The sequence below is a fragment of the Mauremys mutica genome, chromosome 10, assembly GCF_020497125.1.
Source record: "Mauremys mutica isolate MM-2020 ecotype Southern chromosome 10, ASM2049712v1, whole genome shotgun sequence".
In the NCBI taxonomy this organism is placed as follows: Eukaryota; Metazoa; Chordata; order Testudines; family Geoemydidae; genus Mauremys; species Mauremys mutica.
The window spans coordinates 58,302,521-58,316,845 of NC_059081.1; the positions used below are offsets into that span (position 1 = coordinate 58,302,521).

General features: G+C 43.3%; 1 protein-coding gene across 1 annotated transcript in view; it reads left to right on the forward strand.

The window, feature by feature from the left end:
* Nucleotides 1-14,325, forward strand: part of KIAA2012 (KIAA2012 ortholog) — an 85,756-nt gene that overhangs the window by 30,662 nt on the left and 40,769 nt on the right. The window contains exons 11-12 of the mRNA XM_044978280.1: nucleotides 524-652; nucleotides 8,853-8,941. Coding sequence (XP_044834215.1) covers nucleotides 524-652; nucleotides 8,853-8,941 — 218 coding nt within the window. The remainder of the gene's footprint in view (nucleotides 1-523; nucleotides 653-8,852; nucleotides 8,942-14,325) is intronic.

Below are 14,325 nucleotides of genomic sequence, written 5' to 3' on the forward strand. Positions count from 1 at the left end.
CAGAAAGAAAAAAGATAATGGATAATTACCAAACTGGAACTTCATTTGCAGATGGTGGGTGGGGAGTGGCATGAGGGGCAGATGGAAAAGAAAATGCCAAACAAAGTGCATTTTTCATGTCATAATAGGCTCAGAAGAGTCACGTTCAGAAATACAAAAACTGTAACAAAAGTGCTGGATTTCCAGGCCGCCAAGCTTTGGAGGAATGGGGTTCAGAACTCAAAATCTGACCTGATCTGAAGGTCATACTGGACAGATTCTAAACCTCAAATAAAACACTCATGAGCCTTGGGGGTGGGTTTCAAAATCTGCTACTGAATGCTGTGTTCCAACCCATCTCCTGTAATGGACAGAGCTTTCTTAGAGTCACCCTGTTTTTAATTATGACAACATGATAATGTGGATGCAAGCACAGAGCTACTGAGAAGGATGTTTTCATGCAATGAACATCGGTGCAGTAGGTCTCCAGGTATCCTTCTGGATGGTGTGTATTAGTAACAATGTTCATCTTTATGTTTTCAAGAGTGTTATAATGGTACTTCACTAGGCAGCCTCATAATGGGTCCTGATGGAGAAATTGTCTGTCTGTCCCTCTTGGGATCTGTCCAAGATGCAGAAGTTCCTGCTCAGTTTAGCTTCGTTCCAGATAAAGGTAAGGACACATAATCTGCAGAAGTTTATTTTCCAAGAGGTAGAAATGGCATGCATAGTGCTCCAAAGTTTCAGACAAACTGAATAAATAAAAATCAGATCCAGATCAGTGTTGTTCTTTTCACTGAGACGGTAACTTCTGCCAACTCAGCCACCACAGCTAATGTTTGCACAGCAAGTTCACTTGTACTCTAGGATAGGTAAGATCATGGAATGGCTATTAAAAGGGATGCTGGATTGTGTAGCTGAGTTTTAAAAGAGGTTACAAAACTGCTGTGGAATTTGCCCAGTATAAACAATGTCCTTCTCTCCTTTAAAGTGAGCCTCAAAAAGAGGAGATGGCTAATTTATAATCTGCTCAAGTATTTGTGCTATGTGCCTCAGACAGCCAGTGTGAGTCATCTTCTGACAGACACGTCATGCAATCTCCAAAAACTGAAAGGGATACGAGCTTGTGGGAATAGAAAATGATTTGTTCTGAGAAAGCGCCGTCTCACGAGAAAAGACGCCCGAGAGTGGTTAGTGCCAAGCAGCCAATAGACAGTAGGATTTGTTTCCCCAAGAATAACCAAGATGTGTGCTGGCGAGCTAGAGAGCTGCTGCAAGGAAGGTGTGATTCATGATAAGAAGGTCAGTACAATTTGCATGAGGAGGTTTAAATGATCGGTTACTACAGAAGCAGCTGGCTTGTATCATTAGAGAATGGCCAAGCCATTTGACCAAAGAAGCCCACAGCACAGCAGCCTTTGGTCTGCTGCTTTAATCTCTGGCTCAAAACCCAGATCTTTTCAAAGGGGAGAGATGCTTCTGCTCCCCAGTGAAGACATTATCTGAAAGTACCACAGTATTTTACAGTAATGATATACTTCATCCCTGCAACTATGGCCCCTTTGTGCCCGCTCCACTGGAGTGAAGGGGCCGGCCATTAATTGGGAATTCCCCAGACATAGTGTCCCTCGCCAACTAGTTCTACACCACTGTCCACAGAAGTCAGGGCATTCTCAGAGCTCTGCTGCACTCCAGCTATTCCCACGAGTGGCTACAGGCAGCTGGACACAAGTTGCCCTAAGTAGTGTCAGGAGTCAAAGCAGCTCCTGCTCAGACCAGATCAGGGAAAGAGCAAAGGTGACACAAAACCACCTTACTCCATCCTCCACCCTCTTTGCACCATATTCCCACCCACCCAATTTGCACCATCTTGTTACTGTATCTAAGTGTTTTCTTTGTATTGTTTACATAGTTTACTGGCTAAAGCAAATGTTTGTTACTGACAGCACCCCAGTGTCAATACTGCTGCAAGCTTGTAAGTAAGTGGATGCTTCTTCTAAGTGCCCAACTCACTCTGGTATCAGAGAGCTGGGTTTTCATTCTCTGACATCTTCACTGGTAACAGAAATCCTGAAGGCCAAGTTAGGGGTTCAGTTACACCTGTGCTGCTCCAGTATGTTCAGAGTCTGCCCTCCGTGACACCTATGCAAACCCCGTTGTCTTCAGTGGCTTTGGACAGATGCAACAGGTAGACCATTATGTTGATACACAAGAAGGAACAGAATCCAGCTCATTCTTCTTAGCTAGGCTGAGTCTTCCAAGAGCAAGACTGCCATATTTGGGGTCAGGAAGGAATCCCACTGCCACCGCTGCCCCACCCCCCGGTCAGAGTGGCAGAAACCCTGAGGGTTTTTCACCTTCCTCTGCAGCCTAGGGCACGGGTCACTTGCTGGTTTGAATTAGAGTAAATGGTAGAGTCTGTGTAACCTGAAGTATTTAAATCATGATTTGAGGATTCAGTAAAACTCAGCCCTAGGTTATAGGTCTATTGCAGGAGTGGGTGGCTGAGGTTCTGTGACCTGAGATGTGCAGGAGCTCAGAGTAGATGATCACAATGGTCCCTGCTGGCCTTAAAGTCTATGAGCAGCACAGACTGTGTCACTGAAGTAAGCTATGGCTATACACAGGAGATAGGACTGTTGATTACAAAGAAGGCTTTTTAACATAGTCTTGCTTGAGAGCACAGCTGCACTTTGAGATTTGATTCCATAATCTTGGTGGTGACTGATGATGAAAGAAGAAAGAATTGCACAGCTTAACTTTCAGAGCTCAGGGTGAGCTTGCAATTAGATTGCTTTAACCTGTTTTACTGATGAAGAAGAGATGTAGAACATCTCGATTTCATCTTTCAAAAGTTAGTAAAGATAGTTAGTTAGAAAACTATCTTCAAACAAAGTTCTGCAGCCAGTGGCAGAATCTAGGTTTTATAAGGTCACCTATTGCCATTAACTGATCAGCACCCAGGATTTATGCCCCCTAGAACTGTACATGGAAAGTGCCAGTTATGCACAGATCTGTCCTCCCATATGCAATGGAGACTGTCACCTCCATGGTACTCTCCTACATCCCCTTTGGATCCTGTGTAGGCCTCTCCACGGGGTCCTGGATCACTGCAGAGGCAGGACATGGGGGCTTGGCAGGCAGGTGCAATGCACATCATTCCCCGTCTGGTCCTACCGAGATCCCCTGAGAAGACAATACACCCTCTGGCTGCAAACAGGAGGACATGGAGGGATCTTTGTGAGAGAACCATTGCTAATATTTCCTCCCCCAGCACCTCCTCCTGTGGGTTTTTTCTATGGTCAGGGATTAACTGAGCCTTCCTGACATTTGGTCTGGGTGCTCGATGTCAGACACAAAATTAACCTTAATCCATATAAACCCACAGAGATATTTTCTGACGATATCAAGGATCCCATTTAAACCCACTAGAGCAAGGAGGTTCTGAATAAAGGCTAAGACCTTGTTCTTAACCTACCTTATCATGCCTACACAACAGAAGTGACAAACAGTTGGGAAACGTGCTTGTACCTCTGCCTGATCTTAGAACCCAGACAGCCTTCCTCTTGGCAGCATGGAATGAAAAAATATCATTTCAAAATGGTGTTGGGGAAAGGGTTTTAGCCTAGGTCAAGAGACTTAGGAGCATGGTCATGTTTCAGAACCATGTTTGAATTTGATCATTTTTGTAGAATGAATAGGGCCTTCTATAAACTATAATTTTAACCTTGCTAGAAATAGCTCTGTACAGAAATGATTGTCAAGCATGTCTCCAGAATTGTACAGGCAATAGCCTTTTTTCCAGTTTTCCCTGTTCATTATAGTCAGGGCTTTTTTAATTTTAAGAACTGTTCTAGACCAAGCAGTGCTAAAGTATCCCCCTTATCATGTGCGACACATTTTATAATCGTGTTAACCATGGATGCAAACTGTGTTAACCATGATACTCTTTTTTTTAAGCATGTTTAAAAAATAGTTTCAGGGATAGTTAACTCCCCTAAGGCCCCATCTGCACTGGCTTTTAAACCATGCTTCAGAATGGTGGTTGTCTGAATATATGTTACTTCTTTGATAATATCCCATGCTTTATAGCCAATGACCCTTTACACTACAGGACAATGATAGAGGCTACCAAATAAGCCACAATAAAATCTACATTACTAGCCCGTTGGGACATGACCCCCAGTGGAAGGACTCCTGTGGACTTCAGGGGGCACTGTGTCAAGCCTGGGGTGCCCACTGAGGCACAAGAAGTAGAATACCCTCACAGGAATCCTGCTCATGCACACCCTGGAGTGGCTTGTTGTTCATTTAAAAAAAACTCTTGTGCAGGGTCAGAGGGCAGAGTTACTAAAGTATCCTTCTCCTAGCAATGAGTTCCACAGGTTGACTGTGTGTTATGTGAAGTAGAAAAAAAGCATTCATGTTTATTACATATTCCCTCCCCACCACCCTTACGAGGTTCACTGGACTATTTGGACCATGCAAACAGATTTTTTTTAAAGGTTTATAAAACTTATCTTAATGGGGGGGGGGGAATAGTCACAAGCACATCCCTGACACAAAAGCCATCCTCCTGCCACATTCCAAGACCCTGCTCCAAAGCATGTAGACACTAGAGCTTCCCGACTAACTGGTTGTAAGAATTTTTGTATTTTATTTTTAACATGGGCAAAGGACATATTTTTCCCTAACCTCATTCTTGGAAATGGCTGAACCTTTCAAAGAAATTAAAGCAAAAACAGAACCAGACACTCAGCCTGAGGCAGAGACTCTGGGTGGAAAATTTAATCCCAAACAATTCAAGCTTGGCAAAGTTATAAGCAAGTAAAAACTAGGTTGCCTGGCACTGTGCATTAAAAGACCTTAACTGAAGGTATTGTTACCTATACTGCCTATAACAACAGTATTGCTAAGGCCCTTTGTTTTCAAGGGTTTATTTATTATTAATTAATTAATTATTATTACTACTACTCAGGAATTTATCAGTATTTATTCCAAAATTTACAAAATGGATTAAAAAAAATCTATAAAAAATGAAAGCCAGTGGGCTGTGGAGAGGGGAGCCTGGTAACTCACAGGGTGCAGTGGACACATGGGCTGGTATTCATGATTAAGGCTAAGATTTTGGCATGGTTATTTTTAGTAAAAGTCATGGACAGGCCACAGGCAATAAACAAAAATTCACAGAAGCTGTGACCTGTCTGCAAGCTCCATGGTTTCCCCCACCACTGTGGTGGCTGGGAGCTGTGGGGTTCCCCCTCTGCCCATGGCAGCTGGGAGCTGCAGGGTGACCATATTTCCATATTATTATTTTAAGAGTTAAAAAATATAAAAGGCAGACATCAAACCGAAATGTTCTCATTGATCTGCCCAGGAATTTTTTTTCAGTTTATTGGTTTGTGAAAATTCAAGATTGACTCTTCATCATGATTTGGGATCAGGAAATCTCCAAAACTCTCACAGACTGGAAAAAATCTCCAGCCCAGCTCTAGCTGTAATCGAGATGTCATCTAGATGCTACAATATGCACAAATCAGCCTCTCTTTCCACCTCTAGACTAATCAGCCAATGTATATCTTCAATCTATACACACTCTGTTCAAATTATAACACTGATAGGCAGCTATCAAGCTGCCTACAAGACATAACATCTAGTCACCACTAATACTCTGTACACCACACCACAGCTAGACTCCAGCATCTATTATTTTAATGTTCTTGCTCCATCGGAAAGTGGTAAATAGTGAGATTCTCCAAGGATGTGTACTCAGACCAGCGCTGTTGAGCCTATTCATAAATGATCTGGAAAAAGGGAGTAAACAGTGAGGTGGCAAAGTTTGCAGATGATACAAAATTACTCAAAATTGTTACGTCCAAAGCTGACTGTGAAGAGTTACCAAGGGATCTCACAAACTAGGTAACTGGGCAACAAAATGGCAGATGAAATTCAAATGTTGCTAAGTGCAAAGTAATGCACATTGGAAAACATAATTGCAGTTATACATACAAAATGATGGGTCTAAATTAGCTGTTACCACTCAAGAAAGAGATCTTGAAATCATTGTGAATAGTTCTGAGAATGTCTGTTCAAAACACAGCAGCAGTCAAAAAACCTAACAAAAGTTAGGAACCACTAGGAAAAGGGTAGATAATAAGACACAAACTATCATAATGTCACTATATAAATCCATGATATGCCCACACCTTGAATACTGCATGAACTTCTGGTTGCTCCAACTGAAAAAGAAAGATCTATTAGAAACGGAAAAGGTACAGAGAAGGGCAACAAAATTAGGAGTATGGAACAGCTTCCATATAAGGAGAGATTAAAAAGACTCTGTCTCTTCAGTTTAGAAAAGAGACAACTAAGCGGGGATATGAGAGAGGTCTAGAAGATCATGACTGGTGTGGAGAAAGCGAATAGGAAAGTATTATTTAACTTCACATAACACAAGAACAAGGGGGTCACAATTAATAGGTAGCAGATTTAAAACAAACAAAAGGAAGTACTACTTCACATAACACACAGTCAACCTGTGGAACTCATTGCCAGGAGATGTTCATGGAGAACAGATCAATCAATAGCTATTAGCTGAGATGGTTAGAGACACAACTGGCAACTCAGTGCTCTGGGTATCTATATACCTTTAACTGCCAGAAGCTGAGCCCGGATAACAAGTGATGGATAATTGCACTGTTCTGTTAATTTCCTCTGAAATATCTGACACTGGCTACCATTGGAAGACAGGATACTGGGCTAGATGGATCATTGATCTGACCCAGTATGGCCATTCTTAAGAGATTACCTCATCCACCTTGTCTTTGTATTCAGATATCAGTCATGAAGAACCACGGTCAGGTGTTTGGCACATTCTGGTGGGTAAAGTTGCAGTTCTCCCATTCTGTGTTCTGCAGTAGGATCCTGTTATTCAAATAGCCTCTATCAAAGGTGCAAAGAATAACAGCATCCATCAAAGGTGCAAAGCTTCTTCAATTGGAGAAGACTTTTCTACTGGAGAGGTTCCACAGGGAGGAGGAACATCATTCCCTAAAGGGAAGGCACATCAGTACACTAATTTAAGAATTAGTACACTTGGACAGGTGGCATTTTCTCATTCTAAGATCCAGCCACAAACAGGAGTTTTTCACACAGAAAATATCTCTGAACCTATCCCAGCTCTGAGAAGACTTTCATGCATGAGATGGTTCCTTAACATTTTTGTTAAATATGTGGGGGTGGGGGGATAGGGAGGTGAAATCAATTTTTTAAATTCACATTCAGTTTAAAAAAAGAGATGTAAAATTGTTTTTGATAAAGTAATACCTGTGTCAGGATTTCAGCAGGAACAACTGAGTCACCACACGTTCACCAAGGTTTAGTGACAGACTGGGATGAGTTGATGCCTTGTGTGCCAACTGGTCTGCAAGCTATTCAGTCTAAGTCTTTATTAGGTTGGACTAGAAAAGCCTCTATACAAAACTTTTTAAGCATTCAGACACATATTTCATTACATCTCACTATAGCTATTTTCCATTCTAGCCAAAGGGATTCAAGAGAAGTTTTAAAACACATGAGATCACAAAGGTCAAGTTGGTCCCTTTGTTACAAAAATCTAAACACTACTGGTCTACAAGATCATCATAAAAGATTTCTCTCCTATAGTACGTGGGTAAAGGCTTGAGCTTTACTGTTAGTGGACAAGATGCTATAGGACCCTCTTGGATGTCTGAGCAAAAGCACATAAAGTATTTCTAGCAGTCAGTCATTTTTTTACCTTGAAATCTCCATGAAGAGGATGTTTGTAATTGGATTGGAGGGGGTCTTTCAATATAGATGAGAAAGGAAAGAACACACAAAATGGTCCCACAAAAAGAGATTGTGGAAAAGTAATCACATGAAAAGATCCCAACTATATTTGATGGTATTTGAACTTAATTGGTATAAAAACCCTACAGCATCCTGTTTGGAAGAGCAAATAGTAGAAAGCCAGACTGCCTCTGTCTACTCCTTGAAAAGCTGCCATGCCTATGTGGAGCTCTTTACTAGCTAGAAAGCAAACAGTGTGTTTTCTGAGTTGTTTCTGGGATTTCACAGTGGCCCTTCAAGTGTATCGCACAAGATCCCACAGATCTTGCTTAAGCAAGAAGTTGAGAAGTGAGGAGTTCTCAGAGGAAAGGGTAGGTGCTCGACTGTGGAATGTCACATTCAGATTGGTCCTTGACATTTTTAGGTCATTTCTACAAGAGGCCGTGACTGTGACCCTGCTCTGGATACAGCACAGTGTTTTAACTCTGGAGTCTCCCGGTCTAAGCCCATTTACACAGGCACTGACAGACGTCAGGACAAGAGACAGCTGCTTTCATTAACCTGATAACTAGAATTCTTGGTTCTGCCTCCCAACACTGACACACAAATGACAAAAATCCTACCTCACCATGCTGCTGAAACACACAGGACCAATGCTGGGGGAGACCCTAAACAGAGTAAATTCCTGCTATGCAGTTTTTAATCCTCCAGTGCTAAATTAGCCAATTTTCCAGTATTCAGGCATTTTGCATCATTGAATCTACCAACACAATTGGCACCTTTACAGCACTTTTATCAGTGAAACCCAGGATTGGATGCGCATGGAGCCTATTGCATCCTCTCACCACTAAAGAGTTCAGCTAGGGACATATTTGCAGGGTCTTGTGGGGAAACTTGCACTGCTTATGTTGTAACATTTCTGTAACAGAGAGACAACTTCAGTCTCCAGGACTGTCAATCTAGCATGTTTTAGAAGAGCATTAAAATCACTCTATAAAAATATATAGAAAATGTTATATTTTTATATCTATATCCTGATCCAGATTTTCTCATTTTCATTGCAGGAGACTGTGGATTACCCCTTGAAACAGGAACCAGCCTTCATATAAATCCACATGAAACCTCCCCTTTGAGGCAAGAAATGAATGACAAGGTGTGATATATGACAATGTTTTGTACATTCAATACAGAGGCAAGATGGAAGTAGTGCACATAAAATATTTATGGAAAGGCCCAGTATAAGCTTGCTTTGCATCAAGTGAAGAAAGAATTAGATGTGTTTCTTCCCAACATCCCTTGGTGATTTTCTCCACAATTTGTACAGCTATTCAGATTAAGTATACCTATAATTTGTTTGGGGGTTCACCTTCTTCTGAAAAATCCCATACTGGCCATCGCTGGAGGCAGGATCTAATCTGGTAGAGCAACCCTCTCTTAGGTAACCTGTGGAACAGTATTTAGGAAGAGTAAATATTAGAAAGAAAGACGTTGATTTGAAAAATTCTCAACGTTATTTGAAAATAGAGGAATAAAAATTGATGAAGTTGTTTAAGTGGAAACGTCAAGACTGAGGGTCTCTCTGTCTTAGGCAAGTCTGAAAAGAGACTGGTCCTTTAATTTACTGTGTGGATAACAGGGGCACCAAAGATAGCTCCAGTGTGCTTCAGTTAGAGTTTATCTCCCAGCCTCATTTTGCATTTACTTCCCTCTCCCTCACATACTTTCAACAGAAAAGATTTTTTTAACATATCAAGTTTTGAAAATCAGCTGGGCTACCTGTGTTTTACTGTAGGCTTTCTAATCCATCGATCCTCTGACCTACAATGTAAAGGTGGAACACTACTAGTAGACATTTAAAAAAAAAAAGCAGCTTTTTCACTCTCAGTTTTTAAACCACCCCCCTCCCTGTTTAGGGTGACCAGACAGCAAGTGTGAAAAATCAGGATGGGGGTGGGGGGTAATAGGAGCCTATATAAGAAAAAGACCCAAAACCCAGAACGGGGTGAGAGTTGCAGAATTTGGATACAGATTTTAAACACCAAAATCTAGGGTTTTGGTTCAACCCATCTCTAGCATAAAGAGAAGCAAACCGTAAATCCTTAAGGCTAGAAAGACAGCAAGACACTGATTTTAGGAACACTGGTCTTTTGGCAAAGTAGAGAACTCGGGTGTATGAGGGCTGATGGCAAGTACTGTATCCAATTCAGCAAATCGCATTTTAGCTGGATCAGCAGCAGGAGGGGAGAAAAGCAGTTACTTGATTGGCCTCACAGCTGCCAACTTAAGTGGCAGAGCAGGGGTGGGCAAACTTTTTGGCCTGAGGACCACATCGGGGAATAGAAAATGTATGACGGGCCATTAATGCTCACAAAATTGGGGTTGGGGTGCAGGAAGGGATGAGGGCTCTGGTTGCGGGGTGTGGGCTCTGGGGTGGGGATGAGGAGTTTGGGGTGTAGGAGGGTGCTCTGGACTGAGACTGAGGGGTTCAGAGGGTGGGAGAGGGATCAGGGCTGGGGCAGAGGTGCGGGAAGGGGTGTAGGTTCCAGCTGGGCTCTGGGGTGGGCTGGGGATGAGAGGTTTGGGGTGCAGGAGGGTGCTTCGGGCTGGGATTGAGGGGTTTGGAGAGTGGGAGGGGGATCAGGACTGGGGCAGGGTTGCGGTGTGGGGAGAGGCTCAGGGGTGCAAGCTCCAAGCAGCGCTTACCTCAAGTGGCTCCTGGAAGCAGTGGCATGTCCCTTCTCCAGCTCCTATGTGGAGGCACAGCCAGGAGGCTCTGTATGCTGCCCCATCCACAGCACTACCCCTGCAGCTCCCATTGGACCACTGGAGGGGGCCATTGGAGCACATAGAAGCCAGAGTGGGACCATGCCATGGCTTCTGGGAGCTGCGTGGAGCAGCCCCTGACTCTGTGTCCCGGCTGGAGTGCCAGAGCAGGGCCGAGCCACGTGGTGCGGCCCCCGACCCTGCGCCCCAGCGACAGCGCCAGAGCAGGACAGAGCCATGTGGTGCGGCCCCAGACTCAGTGCCCCAGCTGGAGTGGGGCCGAACCACATGGTGCAGCCCCTGACCCAGCACCCTGGCTGGAGCGCCGGAGCAGGGCAAGCCCTAGAACCCGCTCCCCAGCGGGAGCTCTCGGGCTGGCTTAAAATGACTCACAGGCTGGATCCAGCCTGCGGGCCATAGTTTGCCCACTCCTGGTCTAGATAATACTTAGTCCTGCCATGAGTGCAGGGGACTGGACTAGATGACCTCTCAAGGGCCCTTCCAGTCCTATGATTCTAAGTATTTATGAATGCATTTTTGTTTATTAATAATCATATGGAGCATATCAAGTGTGGGAGTTTTAATTCCTTTTTAAGGTCCCTCCCTCTGCCCCTCATTTCACCCACAGCTTGCTCCCCTTTCCATAAGGGCCCAGATCAGGGCCACCTTCCTTAGAAGCAAAGAGGGCTGAATGTTCTGAGACTCCATCAATCAGCTGAAATAGTCACTTGAGTGTAACACAAGCTACACCCTTGGCCCCAGGGAATGAGTGCACGGACTGCACAACACATCCAATGCCATGAAGACCAAGAGGGGAGAGGTCTGTCATTTTGAAATGCATTTTACTAGTCACAGAGCCCTGTCAGTCCTGATATAAAGGTCTGTTTGTTTCAGGGATTCAGCTCTGCTTAAATAAGCAGATATAACAGGGCAGACCCCGGGAGCTTTGCCCTGGAGAAAAATGGGGGCAAACAGGAGAAATTCAGGAGCAGTGTTTTAATCTCATGATTTTATCCCAGCTCTTATATTAAAGGCCCAGCTTCTGGAATCATCTGGTTACAACATGAGAATCTCAGCTTTTTTTTTTTTTTTAAAAAGTTGATTTTTAGCCCTCATGGTTGCAGAGAAAAGCTTGAAAGCACGACATGCCTGTGACCCAAAGGCTCAGAAAGCAGAAGGCAATTGGAAAGAACCCCACATTTTTAAAACGTTATTTTTAAGCCTTTTTTTAAAGGCCTGACATGATTTTTGAACACTTGGTGTTGGCAATACTGAGTTCTGTTACTCAGCACAGCTACACCTCAGGACAGGTCTACACTTAAACGGTGCACTGGTGTAGCTGCGCTGCTGCAGCAAAGATTCTACCTACACCGATGGGAGGGCTTCTCTCATCAGCATAGGTACTCCGCCTCCGCAAGACAGTGACATCAGTGGGAGGTTGCTGGGGACTGAGGGGACTATGGAGTCCTCAAATCTGTACCTTGGCCCACCCACCATAATAAAACATGGAAGACATCAATGGGAGATAAACGGAGCAATTCACATCACTTGGAGCTATTGTTTCAGCCTCTTTGCAGACACAGGCATTAGATGCTGCCTCGGTTTTGTGGTTTTCTCCACGACCGTAAGAATCATTTTTTAAAAATTAAAATTTAAGACAAGATTCTAGAGCACAATTCTGTGGCGGAGGTGGGGGTGAATTCTGCTGCAAGCTCTGTCACAATGGAATTGCACAGTCTGCTGGGCCCAACTCCGGGGCCTCTCTCCACTCAATCCTTATTCAGACAATTATCTCACCGCCTTCGGGGAAAGTTTTGCCTGAGTGAGGACTGATTAAAAACTAAGTAAAGTCGTCTAGATTTTACCCTGTGATAGAAGGCAAAGGCCTGGTGTCATGTTTTAAATTATTTGTACTTGTGGTAGGATTGCAGCTATTCAGGTGCTGGGGAAAAAATCATTTACAGACTGAACCCTTTTTATTAAAAGTATTATTTGCAACATACAAATAGATCTTATTGTAGCACAACTGATACTATGATTACAGCATCAGAAAGCTGCCTTTGTTACAAACTAACGGGAACAGCTGACCAGGTCAAATCAAGGTTCAGAGGCTATATTGGGCATTTAGAACTCTCTGAAGACCAAATTACATACTCCTTGGTAGGGCCTTGTTTTCAGATGGCAGGTGCTCAGTACTTTCTGTAAATCAGGAACCTTAACAGCATCTCAAATGGGGCACCCTAAGTCACTAGCCACTTTTGAAGTTCTTAGCTGTAGTTTAAAGTAATCAACACCAGAGATTAAACAATTGTTACTTGGTCAGTCTCCTGGTATCGGATTCATCTTGTTTCATGTTATAAAAGCCAGGAATCAGTTCCTGAAATTCTCAAGTAGGCAACACATTGCACAGCTGAGAAGTGCTTTTTTGGGAGGGTGCTGCCTATATACACGCTATCAACTGCTATGCCCTTACTAGCTCTTAAAAGCAGAAAAGTGTTTTCTGACTGGACAGAGAAAAGACAAGAGGTAGGCTATAAGAGGTATGGGAAATAAATGCACAGTCAATGCAATCTTGCAGCTCTATTGCATGATCCCAGTAACACAATGGGAAGTTGCCAACTGGCAGATAAATTGACCTGTGTGCTCATGAAAATGAGGTACTGATACCACCAGCTAGAACTTGCATTAAAACAAGCTTCCCACACATCTGTGCCAATTCAGGCTCAATCCTGTCCTGCAACAACCTAGCTATTCCAATCCTGGGCCTGTTTAGAGCAAAGGTTGCCAGTCAATGTGAATGAACTGTGCCTCGAAATTGTGTGATGGTTTGTGATTAAGCGTTTTTAAACACGGATAAATAGTGATGATTGTTATGTGAAAGCATCAGCTGGCAGCAAAATTACCTTTCTGCAAGTTACTGCCTATCCACTATGATCAGATCATAGCACTTAATATGTAATCCTAGTGAGCACCACTGTACTTATAGTTAATTATTTATACAGCACCATAAATGTACCCAGCATTTTATAATACACAAAATAGAGACACTATCTCTTTGCAAGTTAGAAGAGCTCACGCTAGTTCAGGGCAACAGCTCAGGAATGCGAGAACGTGGATACAACAATGATGAGGAAAACAGTGCAGGTTGATTAGAACTGAAGAAAAAGAGCACATGGTGATGAAGAAGTGGGAGGCTGGTCCAAGCATAGGGTGAAGCATAACAGAAGGCATGAAGCTTCTTCTGTGGCCTCATTGACACTAGACAAGCATACTAACCACATCCTCCAGCACTCCTGTAAAATGCTTCCTGAAGTATCCTACAAGGCCTTTCAAAATTTTCCAGAATCTACTGCTTCTAGGGGCTGTGCCAGGATCAATGGGATATGTATCCAGTTGACATTGCACTAGTGGTGTAGTGCAGAGCTAGTGTGATGAGAGACAAAACAGCAGCAGACTCTTCTAGTTAACTACAATCTAGTGTGGACACACCACACCATGGGCACACAGTGGTGCAATCTGACCCATTCAATTCTCCAGGACAGACAAGCTGTGTATGTCCTCAGAGGTTAACATCTTAACAATAAATTTGCTTTTTGTAACACATTTCATTCAAAGGTCTCAGGAACACTTTATAAATATTACTTAAGACAACACCCTGGCAGAAAATAGAATGTACAGGAATCACTTCGCCCACCACTGAAATACGCCCACCTCTGCTCTGTAACACAGCAGCTGTTTAACAGTGTGCAGCAACACTGCACGGCTATTTAGAAC